Source organism: Zea mays, chromosome 10 (genome assembly GCF_902167145.1).
Source record: "Zea mays cultivar B73 chromosome 10, Zm-B73-REFERENCE-NAM-5.0, whole genome shotgun sequence".
Classification (NCBI taxonomy): Eukaryota; Viridiplantae; Streptophyta; class Magnoliopsida; order Poales; family Poaceae; genus Zea; species Zea mays.
In genome coordinates this window covers 150,144,262-150,168,726 of record NC_050105.1, presented here as the reverse complement: position 1 = coordinate 150,168,726, position 24,465 = coordinate 150,144,262, and the positions used below count along the sequence as shown (strand labels likewise).

General features: G+C 53.8%; 1 protein-coding gene across 2 annotated transcripts; it reads right to left on the bottom strand.

Moving 5' to 3' along the window:
* Positions 1 to 3,258: 3,258 nt before the first annotated feature.
* Positions 3,259 to 4,974, bottom strand: LOC100283077 (ubiquinone biosynthesis protein COQ4). 2 transcript variants are annotated; one of them, NM_001412292.1, is made up of 3 exons: positions 4,707 to 4,974; positions 4,417 to 4,617; positions 3,259 to 3,909 (listed from the first exon to the last, which is right to left on the bottom strand). In NM_001412292.1, the coding sequence occupies exons 2-3, from the start codon at positions 4,594 to 4,596 to the stop codon at positions 3,406 to 3,408; spliced, it is 684 nt and encodes a 227-aa protein (NP_001399221.1). In that variant the 5' UTR covers positions 4,597 to 4,617; positions 4,707 to 4,974; the 3' UTR covers positions 3,259 to 3,405. The 2 variants fall into 2 exon arrangements, with proteins under 2 accessions (NP_001399221.1, NP_001149451.2); NM_001155979.2 differs by having other exon boundaries at positions 4,417 to 4,600.
* Between the last annotated feature and the right edge of the window lie 19,491 nt (positions 4,975 to 24,465).

Sequence of the window (24,465 nt, the reverse complement as noted above, 5' to 3'; positions counted from 1 at the left end):
AATAATAGCCGCGCCGCGGCACAGGGCGGCCGCGGCCGCGGGAAATCTCCGCGGCGGTAGGACGGATAGCGCGCCGGCCAATGGCGAGCGCGCGCCATCGGATTCTGCCGCGCCGGTGGACGCCACGTGGACACCGCCGCGGCCCCGGCCCCTCGCCTGATCGTGCCCTGCTGGTGGGCTCGATCCGTCGTCGTGAGATCCCGGCCCGTGGACCAGCGTTCCGTTGCGGCATTGGGCCCAGCTTTGGACTTAGTTCCCCATCGTGGGTAGTGTGGTACGTGCGATCGCGATTTACTACCTTTTGGAGGAGATGACATATGCGTCTGACACAAATTCAAGTGAACTTTTGAGAAAGTTGATTGGGAGGTAAAACTGTAAGCGCCGAAAAAAAAAGGTTTCACATATTTATAACGTGATGGATAAATGATATCGTAAAATCGTGTTTATTTAAATTCAATCGTAATCAGATACCACACTAAAAATTGTTACGGATCTATTCAAACATATTATCGCTGGTACTCAAGCGTAAATCATTAGACTACCTCCAGCAGGCTCTCTATTCCACTACTTATCTCACTATTTATTTTAAAGTCCTCTATGTAAACAGTGTATTTAAAGTATAAAACATTGTTATATACGTCCACATACACGATGTTGCTGGAGTTAGCTTTACCGTTGCAATAACATAACACGTTAGGATGAAAAAAGATGATTGGGAGTCAGCGTGGAGCTTCCTACAGAATTCTAGGTGATAGGGTTCAGGGAACAAGAACAAGATTTGGGGTCTTCGTGAGGTATGACCTTGATTTGGGCTCTATCAGTTTATGTTTTTTTAGCACTAAAAAGTAGAGTAGGTTAGGTTGCTTCTTTGGTCCTGTTGCAGATACTCTTAGCCAATATTAATTACTTTAGACTAAACTTTAGTTCAACTAATAATTATCCCACTTGATTAAAATGGACTTTTAGAGCGCTCCAATAGTTATGCTCTAAATCATATATTTAAGAAGATGCTAAGTAACTTTGGAAAGTAAAAAATTGTGAGTTATCTTATAACTCTCTATTTATAGGTTATAGTTTTATTTTGAATATATCCACATAAAAAAAATAAAGTCAAGCAGTTGGTAAATAGTTGTCAAATGTAGAGATAAAATTGAGTTAGATGAGACCATGAGAAGTAGCTAAATTAAGAAATGTATCTAGAAAGTTGTTGGAGAGGAGTTTTTAAGTTAACTGCCTAAATTATTAATTTAAAGAGTCTTTTAGACTGTCTCCGGCAAATACGATAAAATGGTGGACGAGGAAATATAGATAACACTGTTTGCAAAGTGGAGTTTGAAATAGGGATAAGATAGAATCATAGGAGGGGATGTGCGTGCTGGAACTTACAAATCACTGCTAGTAGAAATTAGTACAACTGAAACTTACTCTCACCCTTTCGCAAGATTCAGAATGTTTTCTTCATTGTTAGGCAGATTTCAAGCTTCACATTATGGATTTTCGAAAATTTCGAGGAACTAAAAACTAGGATTATGTATTTACCAGCTTTTGCGACAGTTATACTAGCTAGTACACTCTGGCTTCATGGTGGGCGCTGACTGAGAAATGCTAGTAATAGGATGGTACTAACAGATATTATGATATTATGGTGTTGTTTGGTTTATCAAATGTAACGTAAATGATAATAATTCACACTCGATCGATTAACAGTGGTAACAAGTTTGAATAGACTGGTATTAGTTTGTAGTGTGATATCTGATTATGGTTGAATCTAAACAAATATAATCTAACATTATCGGTTATCTATCACACATTACATTACAGATATGTAAACAATACGCAATGTACACTGCTCCTCTGCCTGTCTGATTACAGGCGTCCGAGCATATCGGTAGTCCTCTTGTCTGATTACAGAGCAACTTGGTGCTCCCAGTCCCAGACGCCGAAGAGGAGGGCCACCCGCAGCGGCGACGACGAGAAGGGGCTGCTACGGCTGAACCTGCAGAGCCGGGTGGTGGAGCTGGAGCGGGCGTGCAAGGAGATGAAGGGCCAGATGTCCAGGATGGCCAAGGGCAAGTCCTTGTCCTTCGGCGCCGCCTCCTGCCACCAGACGGGCGGCAAGGGACTGCAGCAGCTTTTACCGTAAGGCTATCCGCAACCGTTACCCCTAAATTTTTTCCCCTATATCACTTTTCCCCCCTATTTTCCCCCCTATTTTTTCATCTTCCGCAGCGGTTACCCCTAAATACTCCCCTTATACCCCACTACCACTATAAAATATCATTTTCTATACCAACTATCAATTTTTTATCTACTAACAATTACTCGTGGACTTACAGCACAGTGTTTAGGGTGATGAACAGTGACACGCTAGATCTGGGGGGAGAGAGAAGGGGACCGACACGTAGGGGGCGCTGTAGGGGCACCGCTGCGGCCATAGAGTGACCCCTACAGCCGACATGCAAGGGGAGGGGGAGCGGTAGGGTCGACCGCTGCGGTCAGTCTAATGAATGGATCCACATCCGCCGGCTGGAGACCGAACAGGGAACCGCCGAATCTGCTGCTCCAAATACCCAACAAGGATTCAGGAATGTTCACAGGCCGCGCCACGTCCCTTCTTGCCCTGGCACGTCGCTCCACGCAGCGCTCGCCTGTATTTTACTCGAAGCTCACCGAAGCAACGTGCGTAGCCCATCTGAACTAATGGGCCTGCTTAGCCCATCAGAATTTTCACTGACCCATGTTGTTAGCATTCCTTGATCCGGAATACTTACCTGTACTGGCCTGCTTCCGTCAGTCCCGCGAAGAAACATTTCATATATCGTTCAAAATGTGTCCTTTGCAGAAAGATGACGTAGCAGAAACGTGCCACGCTGCGCTCACCGCTCAGTATGTCAAGTTCGGTGGTGACACGGTATGTAAAGTTTGAGGACACCACATACCGTACTACTTGGCCTTTTCAGTTTGTTTCCAATGCCGCCCGTGAAGATGAGGGTAAAGTTGGGCTTATGGCCTTCTAATTAGGGATGGTAATGGACTATAAACTTTACACTACAAATTTTAAGGATTGAATTGGATTAGGGCCGAGCCCTATTCTTATTCATTTTTGAACTAATATTATTTAAGGGCTTTAACTTTTTGTGAAGAGCTATTTGGATCGTGATCCATTACCACCTTTACTTCTAATTCTATCTGAAGTGCATTGTTATGCTACTAGACTAAAGCAGGATATCAAAGTAACATGTTGGTATTCCAGAGCACTGCACATCAACTTGCTAACCATACTTCCAACTCGGTAACGTATCAGTATTCATCAACATTAGCTCATGATGCTATTCCAAAAAGAACTGAGCAACTAACAGAAACCAAAGATGAAACAGATAGAAAGTTCACGCAGAAAATGCCGCCCTATACACTGCTCTTTTTGGGACTGGGGCAAGGAAGGATTCCCCAGTTCCTTCTCACTACCTCCAGGTCTTCGTGAAAGTGCTTCTCGTAATATACAGACATCAGATCAGTACACTTGAGACCAGCTTTTGTTGCCCATGGGAAGTAGTGCTGGAAAAACAGCGCCCTTTGTTTGTCGCTGAACCTCGCAGAGCCCCCGACGACTGACAGCATGCACATTGGGAGGAACATCTGTTCAAACTCTATCACCTTGAGGGCGGTCTCCCCAATCAGGTTCGTCGGAAGACCAAACAGCACGTGCCAAAAGTCGTGCACCTCGCGAGCACGTGTCGCGACGTAGGCGAGCTCATCGGTGTCCATGAAACGGACAGGCGGGCGATCGTCTGGTGAGAAGTTCCTTGATCCCATGAACTGAGCATACGCCGCGCCAAATGTGTTCTGAGGCAGGTCCCAGGCATGGGAAACCTGCGAGGATACCACGCGGGGACGCTCCGAGAGAACTTCCTAGAGGAATAAGTCTGTCAGTGACATGGGCCCAGTGGAAGAAATTCAGGCAACAACAATATCCTAGCTGCACATGAAATTGGTAACATAACTGCAAGTTGACATGAGTTCTTCTTTTGGCATATCTTAGTTGAACATGGAATTGGTAATCCGATGATACTATAAGGAAATCTAATGTAGCATACAGCAACTGACTACAACATGATTAATCAGAAGATAGTAACCTAATCAGATATGCCTTGATTACATCAGCTTGCTAAAACATCGATGGAAAATGGGGGAAACAGCATTCACAACCATTCTAGTAACAGAGTATCGTCCTGTTGGCGACGGTTGTGTAATTTCGTTGTCAAATGAGAAAAACAAGTAAACAACTGTATTTCACTAATGTGGTAATTCTGCACTTGATTTACAAAACCTGCTATTGCCGAAAACAAAGGAATTCCCAGCCATAAACTATGGTAGCTAGAACACAAAGAGGGGGGGCGGGGGGCAGTATGTGTTTACCCTGCCTTCTGCACTGTTCTTCATTCGTTGCAGCACACGCTCAAACGCTGGTTTCCCAGTAGTCTCTCCAAGAGCAGCTATAAGATCAGCCCTCCTAGGGTCAAGCAAGGCCCCAAACGCAGAACCAAATGCAACAGCTGCCTGTTGCCACCCCTTCAGCTGCACACGCGCGCCCAGCATGGCTCTACACGCGCCGAGATGCTTGTAATTGGAATACAAAATTGCTTGGATTTGGATGCTCGGATCCGCACAGCGGGAAAAGGAAGAGAAGGGGCGGGGCGTGGGAGTACCTGGAAGATTCTCGTCGCCGGCGAAGCTCCGGGAGATGGAGACCACGGCACCTCGGGTAGGGCGACGGCGGCGGCGGACGCCGGAGGGGCAGAGCGCACGCGAGGGCACGGACGGGAGAATATGCGGCCGCGGGATGAGGGTCCGGACTCCGGTCGCGGGATCCGGAGACGCGAACGGCGACGATGGATGTGCAGGTGGCGGCGGTGGAGGCAGCGCCTTGCGATTGCGTTATGGATTTTTTTTTATTTACGTATAGGGGTTTCGGGAGAAACGACGAGGAAAGGAAGAGAAAAAAAATAGAGATACAAACGGGTAGGGATGAAAACGGTCCGAAACCATCAGTAAATACTAAAATCGTTACTATTTTCATATTTTTTATCGGAAATGAAATCGAAAACGGTAACTCCGGAAACGGAAACGATATCGGTACTTCGGAAACATCAGAAACGAAAGTTCGATACGAAAAATACGCCGGTAACGGTCGAAATCTAAAATTCGATCGGTAAACATATCAATATAATAACTTCACAATACAATAAAAATCGCAAATATCATAAGTACACAATTCACAATATAATAAGCTCACAAAGATTACAAGTTAATAAGCGCCAGACAGTAGGTGAGCTATGAGCATATACATTTGTACCACATCGCCTAGTTATAACGGAACGAGGCACTGATTTTTCTATATAAAGACGTCATGCCAAGCTTCTTTGGCAATTCCTAAACATCTGGGCCGGAGTGAAGTGTGGGCTTGACTGCCTACTTTATTTTTTTATTATTTTTGAAATACTTTTGTTTTTTTATTATCTTCGTAAAATTTTGAAATCTAAAATTGGTAAATTCCGGTTAAATTCGGTAACGAAGGAAATGGTCGGTAAAAGGTTGTACCGATTTCGATACTGTCGGGGACCATAATTAGGGGTACCCTCAAGACGCCTAATTCTCAGCTGGTAACCCCCATCAGCATAAAGCTGCAGAGGCCTGATGGGTGCGATTAAGTCAGGGATCAGTCCATACGAGCGACTCGATCACGCCTCGCCCGAGCCTAGCCTCGGGCAAGGGCAGCCGACCCCGAAGGGGTTTCCGTCTCGCCCGAGGCCCCCCTTCAACGGCGGACACATCTCCGGCTTGCTCGAGGCCTTGCCTTCGCTGAGAAGCAACCCTGACTGAATCGCCGCACCGACCGGCCAAGTCGCAGGAGCATTTAACGCAAAGGAAACCAGGCCCTGCCAAAGGCACCATAGGAAACTCCGCTCCGCCCGACCCAGGGCTCGGACTCGGGCTAAGCCCCGGAAGACGGCGAACTCCGCTCCGCCCGACCAAGGGCTCGGACTCGGGCTAAGCCCCGGAAGACGGCGAACTCCGCTCCGCCCGACCAAGGGCTCGGACTCGGGCTAAGCCCCGGAAGACGGCGAACTCCGCTCCGCCCGACCCAGGGCTCGGACTCGGGCTAAGCCCCAGAAGACGGCGAACTCCGCTCCGCCCGACCAAGGGCTCGGACTCGGGCTAAGCCCCGGAAGACGGCGAACTCCGCCTCGCCCGACCCAGGGGCTCGGACTCGGCCTCTGCTGACGAACTCCGCCTCGCCCGACCCGGGGGCTCGGACTCGGCCTCTGCTGACGACCTCCGCCTCGCCCGACCCAGGGGCTCGGACTCGGCCTCTGCTGACGAACTCCGCCTCGCCCGACCCAGGGGCTCGGACTCGGCCTCTGCTGACGAACTCCGCCTCGCCCGACCCGGGGGCTCGGACTCGGCCTCTGCTGACGACCTCCGCCTCGCCCGACCCAGGGGCTCGGACTCGGCTTCTGCTGACGACCTCCGCCTCGCCCGACCCAGGGGCTCGGACTCGGCCTCGGCCATGGAAGACAGACTCGACCCCGGCTTCGGAGGAGCCTCCACGTCGCCCAACCTAGGGCACAGGCCAGCCACGTCGACATGAAGCGCCATCATCACCCTGCCCCGAGCCGACTCGGGTCGCAGAGAACAAGACCTGTGTCCCATCTGGCTGGCTCCGCCAGATAGGCAATGATGGCGCCCCGCTAGCCCCGTGACGACGGCGGCTCTCAGCTCTCTTACGGAAGCAAGGCGACGTCAGCAAGGACACAGCCGTTCCAACAGTTGTCCCTCCGTCAGGCTCCGTTGCTCCTCCAACAGCCACGACATCACGCCAGCAGGGTGCCAAGATCTCTCCGGCTGCCACATTGGCATGTACTTAGGGCACTGGCTCTCCCCCCGCTAGACACGTAGCACTCCGCTACACCCCATTGTACGCCTGGATCCTCTCCTTACGCCTATAAAAGGAAGGACCAGGGCCTTCTTAGAGAAGGTTGGCCGCGCGGGGACGAGGACGGGGACAGGCGCTCTCTTGGGGCCGCTCGCTTCCCTCACCCGCGTGGACGCTTGTAACCCCCTACTGCAAGCGCACCCGACCTGGGCGTGGGACGAACACGAAGGCCGCGGGATTCCCACCTCTCTCTCGCCGGACTCCGGCCTCCTCGCTCCTTTCCCCCCTTCGCGCTCGCCCACGCGCTCGACCCATCTGGGCTGGGGCACGCAGCACACTCACTCGTCGGCTTAGGGACCCCCCGGTCTCGAAACGCCGACAGTTGGCGCGCCAGGTAGGGGCCCGCTGCGTGTTGACGAGCAGCTTCCCGTCAAGCTCCAGATGGGCAGTCTCCAACAACCTCTCCAACCCGGGACGGTGCTCCGTTTCGGGAGTCTTGAGTTCATGTCCCTCGACGGCAGCTACGACATGATACTCCTTCCACCGCCGCGCGACAACGACAATGGCGGCCGACAACCCGCCCTCCGGTGGTGGAATCGACGACGTCTTCCCCGCGCGGTGGAAGAACGACATTCGAGCTCGCCCCGTCCTCTCCCCCGCCAACGGAGGAGGAGGCGGGGCAACCAAGGCTGGGCGGGAGGCCACGCTTCGTCGGCTGTCGAGCGAATTGACGTCCCCAGCGCCCCAACGGAGGGCGCGTCGGGCGTCGACCTCGCATTCGAGACGAAGGCGAGCGCCGTCCCCCCGCGACACGCCAATCCCGAGCAAGTGGACGACGCCAGCGAGCTCGCGGAGGGCCTGCGGGACGTCGCCCTCGTACCTAGGACGATGGCGCGATCAGCCCCCAACGTGACTACATCGCCCCTCGTCGACCAAAAGGTACTGACTGATTCCCATCCTGCATTATGTTGACTCGGCCTCAAACCGCCTAGCGACCTCGCTTTGGCGGGCGCTCTCGTTGAGGCGAGTGCAACCCCTCTGAGGTTTCGTACGCGGTCGCCTTGGGACCGGTTGACGGACGTCTCGACCTACGGGCCCTCTGGGTCTGAGGAAGATGACGATCCCAGCATCTGTTGGGATTTCTCTGGATTTGGCAACCCCAGTGCCATGCGGGACTTTATGACCGCATGTGACTACTGCCTCTCTGACTGTTCCGACGGTAGCCGCAGCCTTGATGACAAGGACTGCGGCCCAAGCCGCGAATGTTTCCACGTCGAGCTAGGGGATCCCGCCGAAGGCAACCACCTCGGCATGCCGGAGGACGGTGATCTCCCTAGGCCGGCGCCTCGCGCCGACATCCCGCGGGAGCTAGCTGTGGTCCCCGTTCGGCGGGGGGTCACGACCCACAGCTCGAGCAAGTCCGCGGGGCGCAGGCCAGGCTCGACGAGGGAGCAGGAGCACTTGAGTCGATCCACCGGGACGTCGGGCAGGTATGGGCGGGCCAGCCCCCGGCCGGAGAAATATGTCACCTGCCCCAGGGTTTCTAGCACCGCGTCGCCAACGACGTCAGGGTCAGGCCGCTACCCGCGTCCAGCGGGGTCGGTCAGAACCTGGCAGCCGCAGCAATGCTTATCCGCGCGATGCCGGAGCCATCGACCACCGAGGGACGGCGAATCCAGGAAGAGCTCAAAAATCTCCTGGAAGGCGCTGCGGCCCGACGGGCCGAAAGCTCTGCCTCCCGGAGGCAGGGATACCCCTCGGAACCTCATGCCGCGACTTCCCGATTCATGCGGGAAGCCTCGGTCTACACCGGGCGCACGCGCAACACCGCGCCTGTGGCCCCGGGCCACCTCAGCAACGAGCACCATCGTCGCGACCGTCGAGCCCACCTCGACGAAAGGGTGCGCCGAGGCTACCACCCCAGGCGTGGGGGACGCTACGACAGCGGGGAGGATCGGAGTCCCTCGCCCGAACCACCCGGTCCGCAGGCCTTCAGCCGGGCCATCCGGCGGGCACCGTTTCCGACCCGTTTCCGACCCCCGGCTACTATAACAAAGTACTCGGGGGAAACGAGGCCGGAACTATGGCTTGCGGACTACCGCCTGGCCCGCCAACTGGGTGGAACGGACGACGACAACCTCATCATCCGCAACCTCCCCCTGTTCCTCTCCGATACTGCTCGCGCCTGGTTGGAGCACCTGCCTCCGAGGCAGATCTCCAACTGGGATGATTTGGTCCAAGCCTTTGCCGGCAATTTCCAGGGCACGTACGTGCGCCCCGGGAATTCCTGGGACCTCCGAAGCTGCCGGCAACAGCCGGGAGAGTCTCTTCGGGACTACATCCGGTGATTCTCGAAGCAGCGCACCGAGCTGCCCAACATCACCGACTCAGATGTCATCGGCGCGTTCCTTGCCGGCACCACCTGCCGCGACCTGGTGAGCAAGTTGTGTCGCAAGACCCCCACCAGGGCGAGCGAGCTGATGGACATCGCCACCAAGTTCGCCTCTGGCCAGGAGGCGGTCGAGGCCATCTTCCAAAAGGACAAGCAGCCCCAGGGCTGCCCGTCGGAAGAGGCTCCCGAGGCGTCTACCCCGCGCGGCGCCAAGAATAAAGACAAGAAGAAGTCGCAAGCGAAACGCGACGCTGCCGACGCAGACCTTGTCGCCGCTGCCGAGTACAAGAACCCTCGGAGGCCCCCCGGAGGTGCCAACCTCTTCGACAAGATGCTCAAGGAGCCGTGCCCCTATCATCAGGGGCCCGTCAAGCACACCCTCGAGGAGTGCGTCATGCTTCGGCGCCACTTCCACAAGGCCGGGCCACCCGCGGAGGGTGGCAGGGCCCGCGACGACGACAAAAAGGAAGATCACCAAGCAGGAGAGTTCCCCGAGGTCCGCGACTGCTTCATGATCTACGGAGGGCATGCGGCGAATGCCTCGGCTCGGCATCGCAAGCAAGAGCGCCGGGAGGTCTGCTCGGTGAAGGTGGCGGCGCCAGTCTACCTAGACTGGTCCGACAAGCCCATCACCTTCGACCAAGCTGACCACCCCGACCACGTGCCGAGCCCGAGGAAATACCCGCTCGTCGTCGACCCCGTCATCGGCGACGTCAGGCTCACCAAGGTCCTGATGGATGGGGGCAGCTGCCTCAACATCATCTACGCCGAGACCCTCAGGCCCCTGCGCGTCGATCTGTCCTCCGTCCGAGCAGGCGCTGCGCCTTTCCACGGGGTCATTCCTGGGAAGCGCGTCCAGCCCCTCGGACGGCTCGACCTACCCGTCTGCTTCGGAACGCCCTCCAATTTCCGAAGAGAGACTCTGATGTTCGAGGTGGTCGGGTTCCGAGGAACCTACCACGCGATGTTGGGGAGGCCATGCTACGCGAAGTTCATGGCTATCCCCAACTACACCTACCCGAAGCTCAAAATGCCGGGCCCCAACGAGGTCATCACCGTCGGCCCCACGTACAAACACGCGTTCGAATGCGACATGGAGTGCGTGGAGTACGCCGAGGCCCTCGCCGAGTCCGAGGCCCTCATCGCCGACATGGAGAACCTCTCCGAAGAGGTGCCAGACGTGAAGCGACATGCTGGCAACTTCGAGCCAGCGGGGACAGTTAAGGCCGTCCCTCTCGACCCCAGTGGCGACGCCTCTAGGCAGACCCGGATCGGTTCCGAGCTCGACCCCAGACAAGCAGCAGTGCTCGTCGACTTTCTCCGCGCGAACGCCGACGTTTTCGCGGGGAGTCCCTCGGGCATGCCTGGCGCGCCGAGGGATGTCGCCGAGCACTCGCCGGATATTCGGGCAGGAGCCCAACCTGTCAAATGGCCTCTGCGCGGATGACGCCCGGGGGCTGCGCCCCCCCGGGACGTACAAGCTGGCCGGCGGTCGAGGCGAGGTCTACGACGACACTTGGAACGTCCGACAGCTACGTCGCTTCTACCCTTAAGATGCTCTCAAGATGCTCGTATACCTCGCTCATACACAAGTATCAGTCGTCAAGGAAGGGTCGGCCTCGCCTCGGCAGAGCCCGACCCTCCCTCGGGGGCTAAAAAGGGGAAACCCCTCCACGTCGAAATTGGGTGTACTTTTCCGCATCAAAAATTTTCGATCCGAAAAGGGCTTTTGCGTTCTCCCGGCTATGTCGGAAGCAGAGTCTCGAGGAACGAACGTGGGTACATGTAAGTGGCGAGGCCGACTGAGCCGAGGAACTCCTATGCCTCCGGGTTAGGGACACCTCACTCATCACCTGCCACGAAAAATGACCCAACTCGGGAAGCCACCCTATTATCGACAAGCTAGGCCGGACACGCAAATTAAAAGAAAGGAGAATACGACTTCATGCAAGAAAAACAAAGAGTTCAGGCCTCGGCGGCCGTGGTAAGACGCACATCCAACAGAAACTATCCCAACAAAGAGTTAGGCGCCGCCTTGGGAAGGAGCCGTGCCCTCAGTTCCGTCCCCACCGTCGGTAAGGTCCATCTCAGCTTCCGGCGACGGCGCAGGGGGAAGGATCTCCGCCTCGAAGGTGGTCGCCAGCGCCGCGCTCGGACCCGCGGCGACCGCGTCGAGCCGCTGAACTTCTGCCAGGGCAGCTTCGTCTTCGTCGGGAAGACAATACCCCTCACTGACCCGTTCCAGGTCTACGACGTAATGGGAAGCGAGCACGGCGAAGGCCCGCCTGACGCCGTGGTGTAGCGCCTCGTGGACTTTGCCGCGCGCGTGATCACCCAAGGCTTGAAGGCGGCTTTGAGGGGAGCTTCCTGAAGGGACGTCGCCGGGGCCAAGGGCCCGATAAACGTCCGAGACGGCCTCGGACATGGCCGTGAGGTCAGCCTCCCTCTGCTCGGCAGCTCTGGCAAGCGCCTGGGCGAGCGCCTTGGCGGACTCGTCAAGGGCGGACTCGAGCTCTGCGAACAACCAGAAGAAAAGACCTTAAGCACAAGCAGGAGAAACAGACAAGAACAAGAGCCAGGGACGGCCAAGACGTACCTCTGGCTCGGGCACGCTGCTCCGGGGCCGCGACTTGGGCTGCGGCTAGGTCGGCCGCGAGGGTCTCAGCCCGGCTTTCGGCCTCGGCAGCCCGGGCCCGAGATTGGTCCCACTCCTCGACGACCTGGACGAACACCGACCGCCGCCGTTGCGTCTCCGTGCGCGCTGCTGCCGCCTCGGCCCTTAGGTCAGCGCAGAGCAACTGGAGGTCCGCTATCTTGGCATCCTGCTGAGAAAGGCGCGTGGTAGCCCCGACGAGCGAGGTCCTCAGGGATCGCAGCGAGCCCCAGACATCGACCTCGCGGTGGATGAACGATGACTTGGCGGCGCTCCGATCCGTCAGATCCTGGGGGAGGGAAACAGGGCGTCACGGCAAACGCCTCGCTCGCAGAAAGGAAAAGGTATGCCTGAAACCGTTACCTGGAGGATTTTGGGGACGTCCCTGCAGAGAACCTCCAACGACGACCGGAGCGACCCCACCGTTGCTTCAGCACGCTCGCGGAGCTCATCCCAGGACTGGTCCTCCTGTTCATCGTCGAGAACGAAGACAGGGTCCGAGGCCTCGCGGGTCCGGAATCGGAGCAACTGGCGCCGGGCCTCGGGGCTCCGCCGCGCAGCGACAAGGCTGTCGCCCGGTTGGACGGATTTTGCGTCCACGCCCACCTCTTCCGAGGCACTGGGTGCCGACGCATCAGCCACTCCGACGCTGGCAGCAACCAGTCGTTCTCCGACCGAAACGTCGGCGACTTCGGCGGCGGCAGGCGCCAGCATGGCCGGCACGACAGGCGGGCTCGGGACCACGCCGGCGCCAGCCGCCTCCCCAATCACGATGGTCGCCTCGGCAGAAGAGCCCGCCTCGGGAACCTGCCCCCCAGAAACAGGCGATGCCCGAGCCCCCTGAGGTGAAGCGCCCTGCGAAAGGGTCGGCTGGACGACAAGGCCCGGGGCGGCGCTGGCCTCATAGACCGACGCCTTGAGGGCCTTCCGGGGCGCCAGGTCGGTCTGGCCATGGCTCCGCTTGCTGAATAAAAAAGAAAAAAAAGAAAGAAACGGAAAATCACGGCCGAGACCTATGAATGGGAAGCCAAGACGAAGACATTCCGAGGCACTTACCCACTTCGGGGCACGATCCACCGTGCCTGGGGGGAGGTTTCTTGGATCCCGGCTCCCGAAGCAGCCGTCGAGGTCCGCTTCGCCGGCAACTTCGGCGCCACTTTTGCTTTGGACGCCCGGGGAGCAGATGGCCCGGGCACGGTCGCGATGACTTGAGGGTCACCCCCATGCGCTGCCGGTACGAGCGGTGGCCCCTGGGGAGCGGACACCCTGACCTGGCCCCCCGCAGCCACCTCGGCTCCTCTAGCCGAGGGGTCAGGTGACCTATCGGGTCGCCCCCGTGCCTCGGTCCGGGACCCCGACGCCCCAACTCCGGGGACTGACGGAGTCGAACCGCTCGGGGGCTGGCTCGACGGCTCCTGGCCACACCCCAAGCCAGGGCTGAGGCCGAGACGGGCAGCCATGTCCTCCTCCTCCTCATCATCGTCGTCATCATCGTCGTCGGGTGTCTCCGGCGACGACTCCCTTGGGAGTCCTTCCCTCTCCTGCTGGCGACGGCGCTTCTCCAAGGCGTCCCGAGCCCGCCTCCGCTCGCGGGCCCGGGCCTTCTCCGCGTCCTTCTTCTTTTTCTTCTCCTCCGCGGCAACCCGCTGCGCTGCCCGGTCCACCGCGTCCTCCGGGACCCGTGGCAAGGAGGGCTTGTGCCACCCCACCTCCTAAAGAAAGGGGGAAAGAAACCCAATCATAAGAACTAGGAGCGACCCAGTGTATGAAGAAGGAGGGAGCGAACACTCACCAGAGTTACGCACCCCTGGTCGGGGCGCATCTGGAGCTGGGAGAAGGCGTGGGAGTCCGGCTTCCCCATTGCGGCCGACACCCGCCATTGGAGGGCGTCGAAGGGAAGAGGATTAGGGGACATCCGTGACCCCTCCTAGTCAGCCTCCGGGGTCATCTCCTAAAGCGGCAGCCGCCGCTCTGCCAAGGGAAGCACCCTCCGACGATGGATGGCGGCAACCACTCCCGCAGCGGTGAGTCCTACCTCCCGCAACACTTTCAGGGCCTGGAGAAGGGGTTTGAGGTTCTTCTGTCTCTCGTGCGGGGTCCCATGACGCCAGGCGTCGGTGGCGGCGGTGACTACCCGCTGGGAGAACGGTGGGAGCAGCTCACCGTCATTCCGGAGGTAGAACCACCGGCGCTGCCACCCCTTGTTCGAGGACGCGAGGACGGCAGGGATGTACTGCGACGCCCGCGACTGCCTCAACAAGAGGGTGCAGCCGCCGGCCCGCACCGCTGCACGGACCTTCCTCTCCCCCGCCGGCAAGGCAAAGAGCTCGGCGAAGAAGAGATGAGTCCACAAATCCCAATGGGGGGCGATCCCCAAATACCCTTCGCACACCGCTACAAAGATAGCGGCCTGCGAGATGGAGTTGGGGGTGAGGTTATGCAACTCCACCCCATAGTGGAACAGGATGGCCCGCATAAAGCGGCCCGTCGGCACGCCGAATCCCCGCTCGTGAAAGGAGATGAAGCTCACGACGTACCCCGGCGGTGGGGATGGAGCGACTCCGCCCGTGGGAGGAATCCATTCTGGCCGCTGCTCATCGGTGAGAGGGCGAAGCAAACCCTCGCCGACCAGCTCCTCCAAATCGCTCGCCGTCACCGTGGAAAAGGGCTACGGGTCGCGCGGGGAGATTATGGTCACCCGATCAGCCATCACCAGAACGGAAAGGGTGGCGGCGCAAGGGGGCAGGAAAGGGCGTTTTCCTCTTCTCTGGCTAAAGTTTCTCGGGTTGCGAAAGCCTAAAGGAAGAGGCAGGAAGCGGAGCAAAGAACCGTCACCGAACCCTCTCCAGGGTATATAAAGACCAAGGCGACGACGGTTCCAACGTTCCGCCCGGACCGTACGCGGGATTCAAAAACGCGAAGCGAAACGGCCGTTCCTCGAACGGCACGCGCAACGGCTGCCCCGCCAACTACTCGCCCCATTGCATTAACTCCGCGGCTGGACAGGTGGCGTTTCTGGCAGCAGCAACGGGCGACGCTTCGCCCTCGCCGAAACAACCGCACCAAAAAAGGTACGCTGCGTCGTTCGGTTTCGTATCCTTTTTCCCTTTTTCCTCTTTCTCTATCTCTTGCAACAGGGACCGGGAAAGGGGGATCCCCCGAAAGGGATCCTTCCCCATGAAGGAACCAGGCTCCGAGCCTCCTTACTGATCAGGGGTTCGAAGGATGGCCCCCGAAGGGTTCAACAGCCGCCTCAGATCGCGTGGGCCCTACACCCACTACTGGTCAGAGGTTCGAAGGCCGACCCCCCGAAGGGTTCCACGGCCGCCTCAGGCTACTCGGGCTCCGTGCCCATTACTGATCAGGGGTTCGAAGGCTGGCCCCCGAAGGGTTCACAGTCGCCTCAGACGCCGAGCGAGGGATGACCAGGGGTACGTTCGATACATAACCGAGGCTCGGGCTGCGCTCCCGAGGTACCCTAGGACATTTCCGAGACCAGCGGGAGCGATCTTGTAACGGAATCCCATCAGAGGGAGGCATCGAGCCCTCGGACCCCGTCGCCAGGGGACCGGGTCCGGCAGATCACCCGCAGGTACTTTTGGGCGTGCCTCTGGGCCCCTAGCCGACCCCTAACGAACGGGGCACGGACGTCCACTCGGATTACCCGCTTGCAGCTCACCGGAGACACCATGTTCGGTGCCCATCGAGGGTAACATGGCGCACTCCCCCCTCCTCCTTGCGGAAAGGCGACGTAGGGGCGTATGTAAAAAAGCCGGGTCTGTCCCTGATCGCCCTCTCGCTCTGTGCAGAGGCTCGGGGGCTGCTCTCGCAAACCCGGCTCCGGCCGAACCGTTGACAGCGTCAACATACCAGCCCGAGAACCTGGGCCTCGATCGTACACCCGGGCTACGGCCAGCTCGCATGAGGGAACAACCAGACCAGCCGAAGCATTACGCAAGGCATTAAGACCTCGAAGGAGTGAAATCACTCCTCCGAGGCCTCGGGGGCTACACCCGGCGGGTGCGCTCGCGCGCACCCACCGGAACCAAATGCAACCGAGAAAGGCTGGTCCCCTTGCAAAAAAGTGCGACGAAAGCCTCCAAGCGAGTGCTAACACTCTCTTCGAGGCTCGGGGGCTACTGTCGGGCACCATAATTAGGGGTACCCTCAAGACGCCTAATTCTCAGCTGGTAACCCCCATCAGCATAAAGCTGCAGAGGCCTGATGGGTGCGATTAAGTCAGGGATCAGTCCATACGAGCGACTCGATCACGCCTCGCCCGAGCCTAGCCTCAGGCAAGGGCAGCCGACCCCGAAGGGGTTTCCGTCTCGCCCGAGGCCCCCCTTCAACGGCGGACACATCTCCGGCTTGCCCGAGGCCTTGCCTTCGCTGAGAAGCAACCCTGACTGAATCGCCGCACCGACCGGCCAAGTCGCAGGAGCATTTAACGCAAAGGAAACCAGGTGAAAGGGAAATGTGCCCTTGGGCCATTTCTAAGTATTTTGGTGATTGAGTGCCAACTCAAGTGCTTAATATGTGAATTTATGCAATGGATGAACAAAGGGCAAATCAAGAGCAAAGGTATGTTTCTAAGTCTTAGTACATTGGTTTTGGGTACTAATATATTTGTCTAAGTGGTAGAAACAGAAAGAAGAAGAGAAGAGAAGACTTGGCTGTGTACAGCCAAGAGGCTGTTTCGGTCTGGGGCACCGGACTGTCCGGTGGTGCACCGGACAGTGTCCGGTGCGCCAGGCTGCCTCGGCCGAAGTGGCCACTCTCGGGAATTCGCCGACGGCGTACGGCTATAATTCACCGGACTGTCCGGTGTGCACCGGACTGTCCGGTGAGCCAAAGGTCGGCTAGGGCCAACGGTCGGCCGCGGATTGTGCGCGCGACACGTGGCCAAGGCAACGGTCGGAAGGGGGCACCGGACTGTCCGGTGTGCACCGGACATGTCCGGTGCGCCAACGGCTCCCGCATCTGCAACGGTCGGCTTCGCCATTTAAGGAAAGGAATCGGGCACCGGACAGTGTCCGGTGTGCACCGGACTGTCTGGTGCGCCCGACGACAGAAGGCAAGATCAGCCTTCCAGATCTGCTCTCAACGGCTCCTAGCTGCCTTGGGGCTATAAAAGGGACCCCTAGGCGCATGGAGGAGAGCACCAAGCAACCTTTGAGCATACTTGATCATCCACACTCAGTATTTGCGCATCCGTTTGTGATTCTAAGTGATTTGAGCTCTGTTCTTGTGAGAAACTGTGAGATAGTCTTTGAGCTCGATTCTTGGCCGTGTGTGTGCGCATTTCGCTGTGGATTTGTGTGTGTTGCTTCCCTCCCTTACTCCGTATTTCTTTGTGAATCTCAAGTGTAAGGGCGAGAGACTCCAAGTTGTGGAGATTCCTCGCAAACGGGAAATTGAAAGGAAAAGCATAACACTGTGGTATTCAAGTTGATCATTGGATCACTTGAGAGGAGTTGAGTGCAACTCTCGTCCGTTGGGACGCCACAACGTGGAGTAGGCAAGTTTTGTACTTGGCCGAACCACGGGATAAATCACCGTGTCTACTCTGTGTTGAATTCTTTGTGATTATCATATTGTGCAAGATCTTATCTCTAGCCACTTGGCATTAACTGTGCTAACACTTAATCAAAGTTTTGTGGCTTAAGTTTTGAAGTTTACAGGATCACCTATTCACCCCCCCCCTCTAGGTGCTCTCAATTGGTATCAGAACCGTTCTCCTCACAAAGGGACTTACCGCCCGAAGAGATGGATCCTAAGGGGAAGGGAATAGTGATCAACGACAAGGAAAAGGAGTTCTTTGTCAACGACCCAAAAGATGACAAATCCAACGACTCCGGCTCGGGGCATAGACGGAAGGAAGGGAAGAAGAAGAAGACAAGGCGCATCAAGGAGATCATCTACTACGACGATAGTGATGAGTCTACTTCTTCCCAAAAGGATGATGACAACGACTACAAAAAGACGGTCAATTCGAACTTTTCATTTGATTATTCTCGTATTCAACATAGTTCGAATTTGCATTTGCTTTCCATTCCTCTTGGCAAACCTCCACACTTCGATGGGGAGGACTACGGATTTTGGAGTCACAAAATGCGTAGTCACTTATTCTCTCTCCATCCAAGCATATGGGAGATTGTGGAGAATGGAATGAAATTTGATAGCTCGGATAGCCCTATGCTTATAAATGAACAAATTCATAGAAATGCACAAGCTACTACTGTTCTCTTAGCATCTTTGTGCAGGGAAGAGTACAATAAGGTGAGCGGCTTGGACAATGCCAAGCAGATATGGGACACCCTCAAGATCTCTCACGAGGGGAACGACATCACCATGCTCACCAAGATGGAGTTGGTGGAGGGCGAGCTTGGACGATTCACCATGATAAGGGGAGAGGAGCCAACTCAAACTTACAACCGGCTCAAGACCCTTATCAACAAAATAAGGAGCTACGGAAGCACGCGTTGGACGGATCATGACGTCGTCCGCTTAATGCTCAGGTCCTTTACCGTTCTTGATCCTCATCTCGTGAACAATATTCGTGAGAATCCCAGGTACACGATGATGACGCCCGAGGAAGTACTTGGAAAATTCGTGAGCGGGCGGATGATGATCAAGGAGGCAAGATACGTCGACGACGCGTTGAACGGTCCACTCCACGAGCCTCAACCCATTGCTCTAAAGGCAACGAGGAGCAAGGAGTCGCTACCTAGCAAGGTGGCGCAAGTTGAGGCGGCCGGGCTCAATGATGAAGAGATGGCTCTCATCATCAAGAGATTCAAGACGGCGCTAGAAGGTCGAAAGGGACAGCCAAGCAAGGCCAAGACCAAGGGAAAGCGATCATGCTTCAAATGCGGTAAGCTTGGTCATTTTATTGCTAACTGTCCCGAAAATGATAGTGACCAGGAGCAAGGGAAAAATGGGAAGAGAGAGAACAAGAAGGTTTACAAGAAGGCCAATGGCGAAGCACACCTTGGAAAGGAGTGGGATTCGGATTGCTCTTCGTCCGACTCCGACGACGAAGGACTCGCCGCCACTGCCTTCAACAAATCGGCTCTCTTCCCCAACGAGCATCACACTTGCCTCATGGCAAGGGAAAAGAAGGTAATCACTCGTAATGCTAATACTTATGATTCTTCCAGTGATGATGAATCTAGTGAGGATGAAATTGATTACTCTAGTTTATTCAAGGGATTGGATAGAACTAAGATAGCTAAGATTAATGAGTTGATCGATGCCTTAAATGAAAAGGATAGAATCTTAGAGAAACAAGAAGACCTTTTATATGAAGAACATGATAAATTTGTTAGTGCACAAAATTCACTTGCTCTAGAAGTTAAAAGAAACGGAATACTTTCTTGTGAACTTTCTACTTGTAATGAAACCATTTCTTCTTTAAAAGGTGAAATTAACGATTTAACTGCTAAACTAGAAGTAGCAAGTAACTCGTGTGTTGAAAATATTACAATTTGCACTAGGTGTAAGGATTTTGATGTTAATGCTTGTAGTGAACACTTAGTTTCAATTTCAAAACTAAATGATGAGGTGGCTAGTCTTAATGCTCAACTTAAGACTAGCAAGAGTGAAGTTGATAAAATAAAATTTGCAAGGGATGCCTACACGATTGGTAGACACCCCTCAATTAAGGATGGACTTGGCTTCAAAAGGGAAGCCAAGAACTTAACAAGCCATAAGGCTCCCATTCCCGCTAAGGAGAAAGGGAAGGCCCCTATGGCTACTAGTGCTAAAAGGAACCATGCCTTTTTGTATCAGGATAGGAAAAATTCTAGAAATGTTTTTAGAAGTCATGATGCTTTTGATTCACATGCTTATGATTCTTATGCCATGACTGCTTCTAGTTCTTCCTATATGCATGGTAGAAATATGACTAGGAGAAATACTATTCATGCTCCTAGGAAAGTAGTAAATGAACCTTCTACAATTTATTGTGCTTTAAATGCTTCCTTTGCTATTTGTAGAAAGGATAGGAAGATAGTTGCTAGGAAGTTAGGGGCAAAATGCAAGGGAGACAAAACTTGCATTTGGGTCCCTAAGGAAATTGTGACTAACCTTGTAGGACCCAACAAGAGTTGGGTACCTAAGTCCCAAGCCTAAATTTGCCTTGCAGGTTTATGCATCCGGGGGTTCAAGCTGGATTATTGATAGCGGATGCACAAACCATATGACGGGGGAGAAGAAGATGTTCACCTCCTACGTCAAGAATAAGGATTCCCAAGATTCAATTATATTCGGTGATGGGAATCAAGGCAAGGTAAAAGGATTAGGTAAAATTGCAATCTCAAATGAGCACTCAATTTCTAATGTGTTTTTAGTTGAGTCCTTGGGATATAATTTGCTATCTGTTAGTCAATTATGCAACATGGGGTATAATTGTCTATTTACAAATGTAGATGTGTCTGTCTTTAGAAGAAGTGATGGTTCATTAGCTTTTAAGGGTGTATTAGACGACAAACTTTATTTAGTTGATTTTGCAAAAGAAGAGGCCGGTCTAGATGCATGCTTAATAGCTAAGACTAGCATGGGCTGGCTGTGGCATCGCCGCTTAGCACATGTGGGGATGAAGAACCTTCACAAGCTTCTAAAGGGAGAACACGTGATAGGTTTGACTAACGTGCATTTCGAAAAAGATAGACCTTGTGCAGCTTGTCAAGCAGGTAAACAAGTGGGAGGAGCGCATCACAGCAAGAATGTGATGACCACTTCAAGACCCCTGGAGCTGCTGCATATGGACCTCTTCGGACCCGTCGCCTATCTGAGCATAGGAGGGAGTAAGTATGGTTTAGTTATTGTTGATGATTTTTCCCGCTTCACTTGGGTGTTCTTTTTGCAGGATAAGTCTGAAACCCAAGGGACTCTCAAGCGCTTCCTTAGGAGAGCTCAAAATGAGTTCGAGCTCAAGGTGAAGAAGATAAGGAGCGACAACGGGTCCGAATTCAAGAACCTTCAAGTGGAGGAATTTCTTGAGGAGGAAGGGATCAAGCACGAGTTCTCCGCTCCCTACACACCACAGCAAAATGGTGTGGTAGAGAGGAAGAACAGGACGCTAATCGATATGGCGAGGACAATGCTTGGAGAATTCAAGACCCCCGAGTGTTTCTGGTCGGAAGCCGTGAACACGGCTTGCCACGCCATCAACAGGGTCTACCTTCATCGCCTCCTCAAGAAGACTTCGTATGAGCTACTAACCGGTAACAAACCCAATGTATCTTACTTTCGTGTATTTGGGAGCAAGTGCTACATTCTAGTGAAGAAAGGTAGAAATTCTAAGTTTGCTCCCAAAGCTGTAGAAGGGTTTTTATTAGGTTATGACTCAAATACAAAGGCGTATAGAGTCTTCAACAAATCATCGGGTTTGGTTGAAGTCTCTAGCGACGTTGTATTTGATGAGACTAATGGCTCTCCAAGAGAGCAAGTTGTTGATTGTGATGATGTAGATGAAGAAGATGTTCCGGCGGCCGCTATACGAACCATGGCGATTGGAGAAGTACGGCCACAGGAACAAGATGAACGAGATCAACCTTCTTCCTCAACTATGGTGCACCCCCCAACCGAAGGTGACGAACAGGTACCTCAAGTGGAGGCGCTTGATCAAGGGGGAGCACAAGATGATCATGTGATGGAGGAAGAAGCGCAACCGGCTCCTCCAACCCAAGTTCGAGCGATGATTCAAAGGGATCATCCCGTAGACCAAATTCTGGGTGACATTAGCAAGGGAGTAACTACTCGTTCTCGATTAGTTAATTTTTGTGAGCATTACTCCTTTGTCTCTTCTATTGAGCCTTTCAGGGTAGAGGAGGCCTTGCTAGATCCGGACTGGGTGCTGGCCATGCAGGAGGAGCTCAACAACTTCAAGAGAAATGAAGTTTGGACGCTGGTGCCTCGTCCCAAGCAAAATGTTGTGGGAACCAAGTGGGTGTTCCGCAACAAACAGGACGAGCACGGGGTGGTGACGAGAAACAAGGCTCGACTTGTGGCAAAAGGTTATGCCCAAGTCGCAGGTTTGGATTTCGAGGAGACTTTTGCTCCTGTGGCTAGGCTAGAGTCAATTCGAATCTTGCTAGCATATGCCGCTCACCATTCTTTCAGGTTGTACCAAATGGATGTGAAGAGCGCTTTCCTCAACGGGCCAATCAAGGAGGAGGTGTACGTGGAGTAGCCCCCTGGCTTCGAGGATGAACGGTACCCCGACCACGTGTGTAAGCTCTCTAAGGCGCTCTATGGACTTAAGCAAGCCCCAAGAGCATGGTATGAATGCCTTAGAGACTTCTTAATTTCTAATGCTTTCAAGGTTGGGAAAGCCGATCCAACTCTTTTCACTAAGACTTGCGATGGTGATCTCTTTGTGTGCCAAATTTATGTCGATGACATAATATTTGGTTCTACTAACCAAAAGTCTTGTGAAGAGTTTAGCAGGGTGATGACGCAGAAATTCGAGATGTCGATGATGGGTGAGTTGAACTACTTCCTTGGGTTCCAAGTGAAGCAACTCAAGGACGGCACTTTCATCTCCCAAACGAAGTACACGCAAGACTTGCTAAAGAGGTTTGGGATGAAGGACGCCAAGCCCGCAAAGACGCCGATGGGAACCGACGGACACACAGACCTCAACAAAGGAGGTAAGTCCGTTGATCAAAAAGCATACCGGTCAATGATAGGTTCTTTGCTTTATTTATGTGCTAGTAGACCGGATATTATGCTTAGCGTATGCATGTGTGCTAGATTTCAATCCGATCCTAAGGAATGTCACTTAGTGGCGGTGAAGCGAATTCTTAGATATTTAGTTGCTACGCCTTGCTTCGGGCTCTGGTATCCAAAGGGGTCTACCTTTGACTTGGTTGGATACTCAGACTCCGACTATGCTGGATGCAAGGTCGATAGGAAGAGTACATCGGGGACGTGCCAATTCTTAGGAAGGTCCCTGGTGTCATGGAACTCTAAGAAACAAACCTCCGTTGCCCTATCCACCGCTGAGGCCGAGTACGTTGCCGCAGGTCAGTGTTGCGCGCAACTACTTTGGATGAGGCAAACCCTCCGGGACTTTGGCTACAATCTGAGCAAAGTCCCACTCCTATGTGATAATGAAAGTGCTATCCGCATGGCGGAGAATCCTGTTGAGCACAGCCGCACAAAGCACATAGACATCCGGCATCACTTTTTGAGAGATCACCAGCAAAAGGGAGATATCGAAGTGTTTCATGTTAGCACCGAGAACCAGCTAGCCGATATCTTCACTAAGCCTCTAGATGAGAAGACCTTTTGCAGGCTGCGTAGTGAGCTAAATGTCATAGATTCGCGGAACCTGGATTGAATTGTAGCATACATGTACTTATGCTTTTGATCATGTTCCTTTTTGCATCTTGTTGCTTATTATGGTGCTCAAGTTGTACAAACACTCCCTGGACCTCACAAGTCCGTTGCAAAGTGATGCACATGTTTAGGGGGAGATGTGTTACAACTTGACCCTTTGAGACTAACCATGTGCTTGAGTTTGATGATTTAGTCTCGAAGGAGGATTGAAAGGGAAAAGGTGGACTTGGACCATGAAAGACTTCCACTGCACTCCGATGAGGGGGTAACTACTTCCAAGTTCATCTCATGAAATCTTATTGCCATTTGCTCTTAATTGAAGACTTTGGTGAGGCAATGGGGTTTAAAAGGCCAAGATTGATCCCGTTTTGGTGCTTGATGCCAAAGGGGGAGAAAATAAAGGCCAAAGTGATAAATGGATCAGCTACCACTTGAGAGATTTTGAAAATAGTAGAATAGAGCTTTTTGTTTTAGCAAAACTCTTTTATTGTGTCTCTTGTCAAAAGTTGGCTTCTTGTGGGGAGAAGTGTTGATTATGGGAAATAGGGGGAGTTTTTGAAATCTTTAATCAATCTCTTTTGGAATGACTCTCTTTATGCTTCAACATGTGTGTTTGACTTAGAGATAGAGATTTGAATTCGATTTGCAAAAACAAACCAAGTGGTGGCAAAGGATGATCCATATATGCCAAAACTGAATCAAAATCAATTTGAGTTTTATTTGAAGTGATTTTGCACTTGTTCTAGTTGCTTTATGTTGTGTTGGCATAAATCACCAAAAAGGGGGAGATTGAAAGGGAAATGTGCCCTTGGGCCATTTCTAAGTATTTTGGTGATTGAGTGCCAACTCAAGTGCTTAAAATGTGAATTTATGCAATGGATGAACAAAGGGCAAATCAAGAGCAAAGGTATGTTTCTAAGTCTTAGTACATTGGTTTTGGGTACTAATATATTTGTCTAAGTGGTAGAAACAGAAAGAAGAAGAGAAGAGAAGACTTGGCTGTGTACAGCCAAGAGGCTGTTTCGGTCTGGGGCACCGGACTGTCCGGTGGTGCACCGGACAGTGTCCGGTGCGCCAGGCTGCCTCGGCCGAAGTGGCCACTCTCGGGAATTCGCCGACGGCGTACGGCTATAATTCACC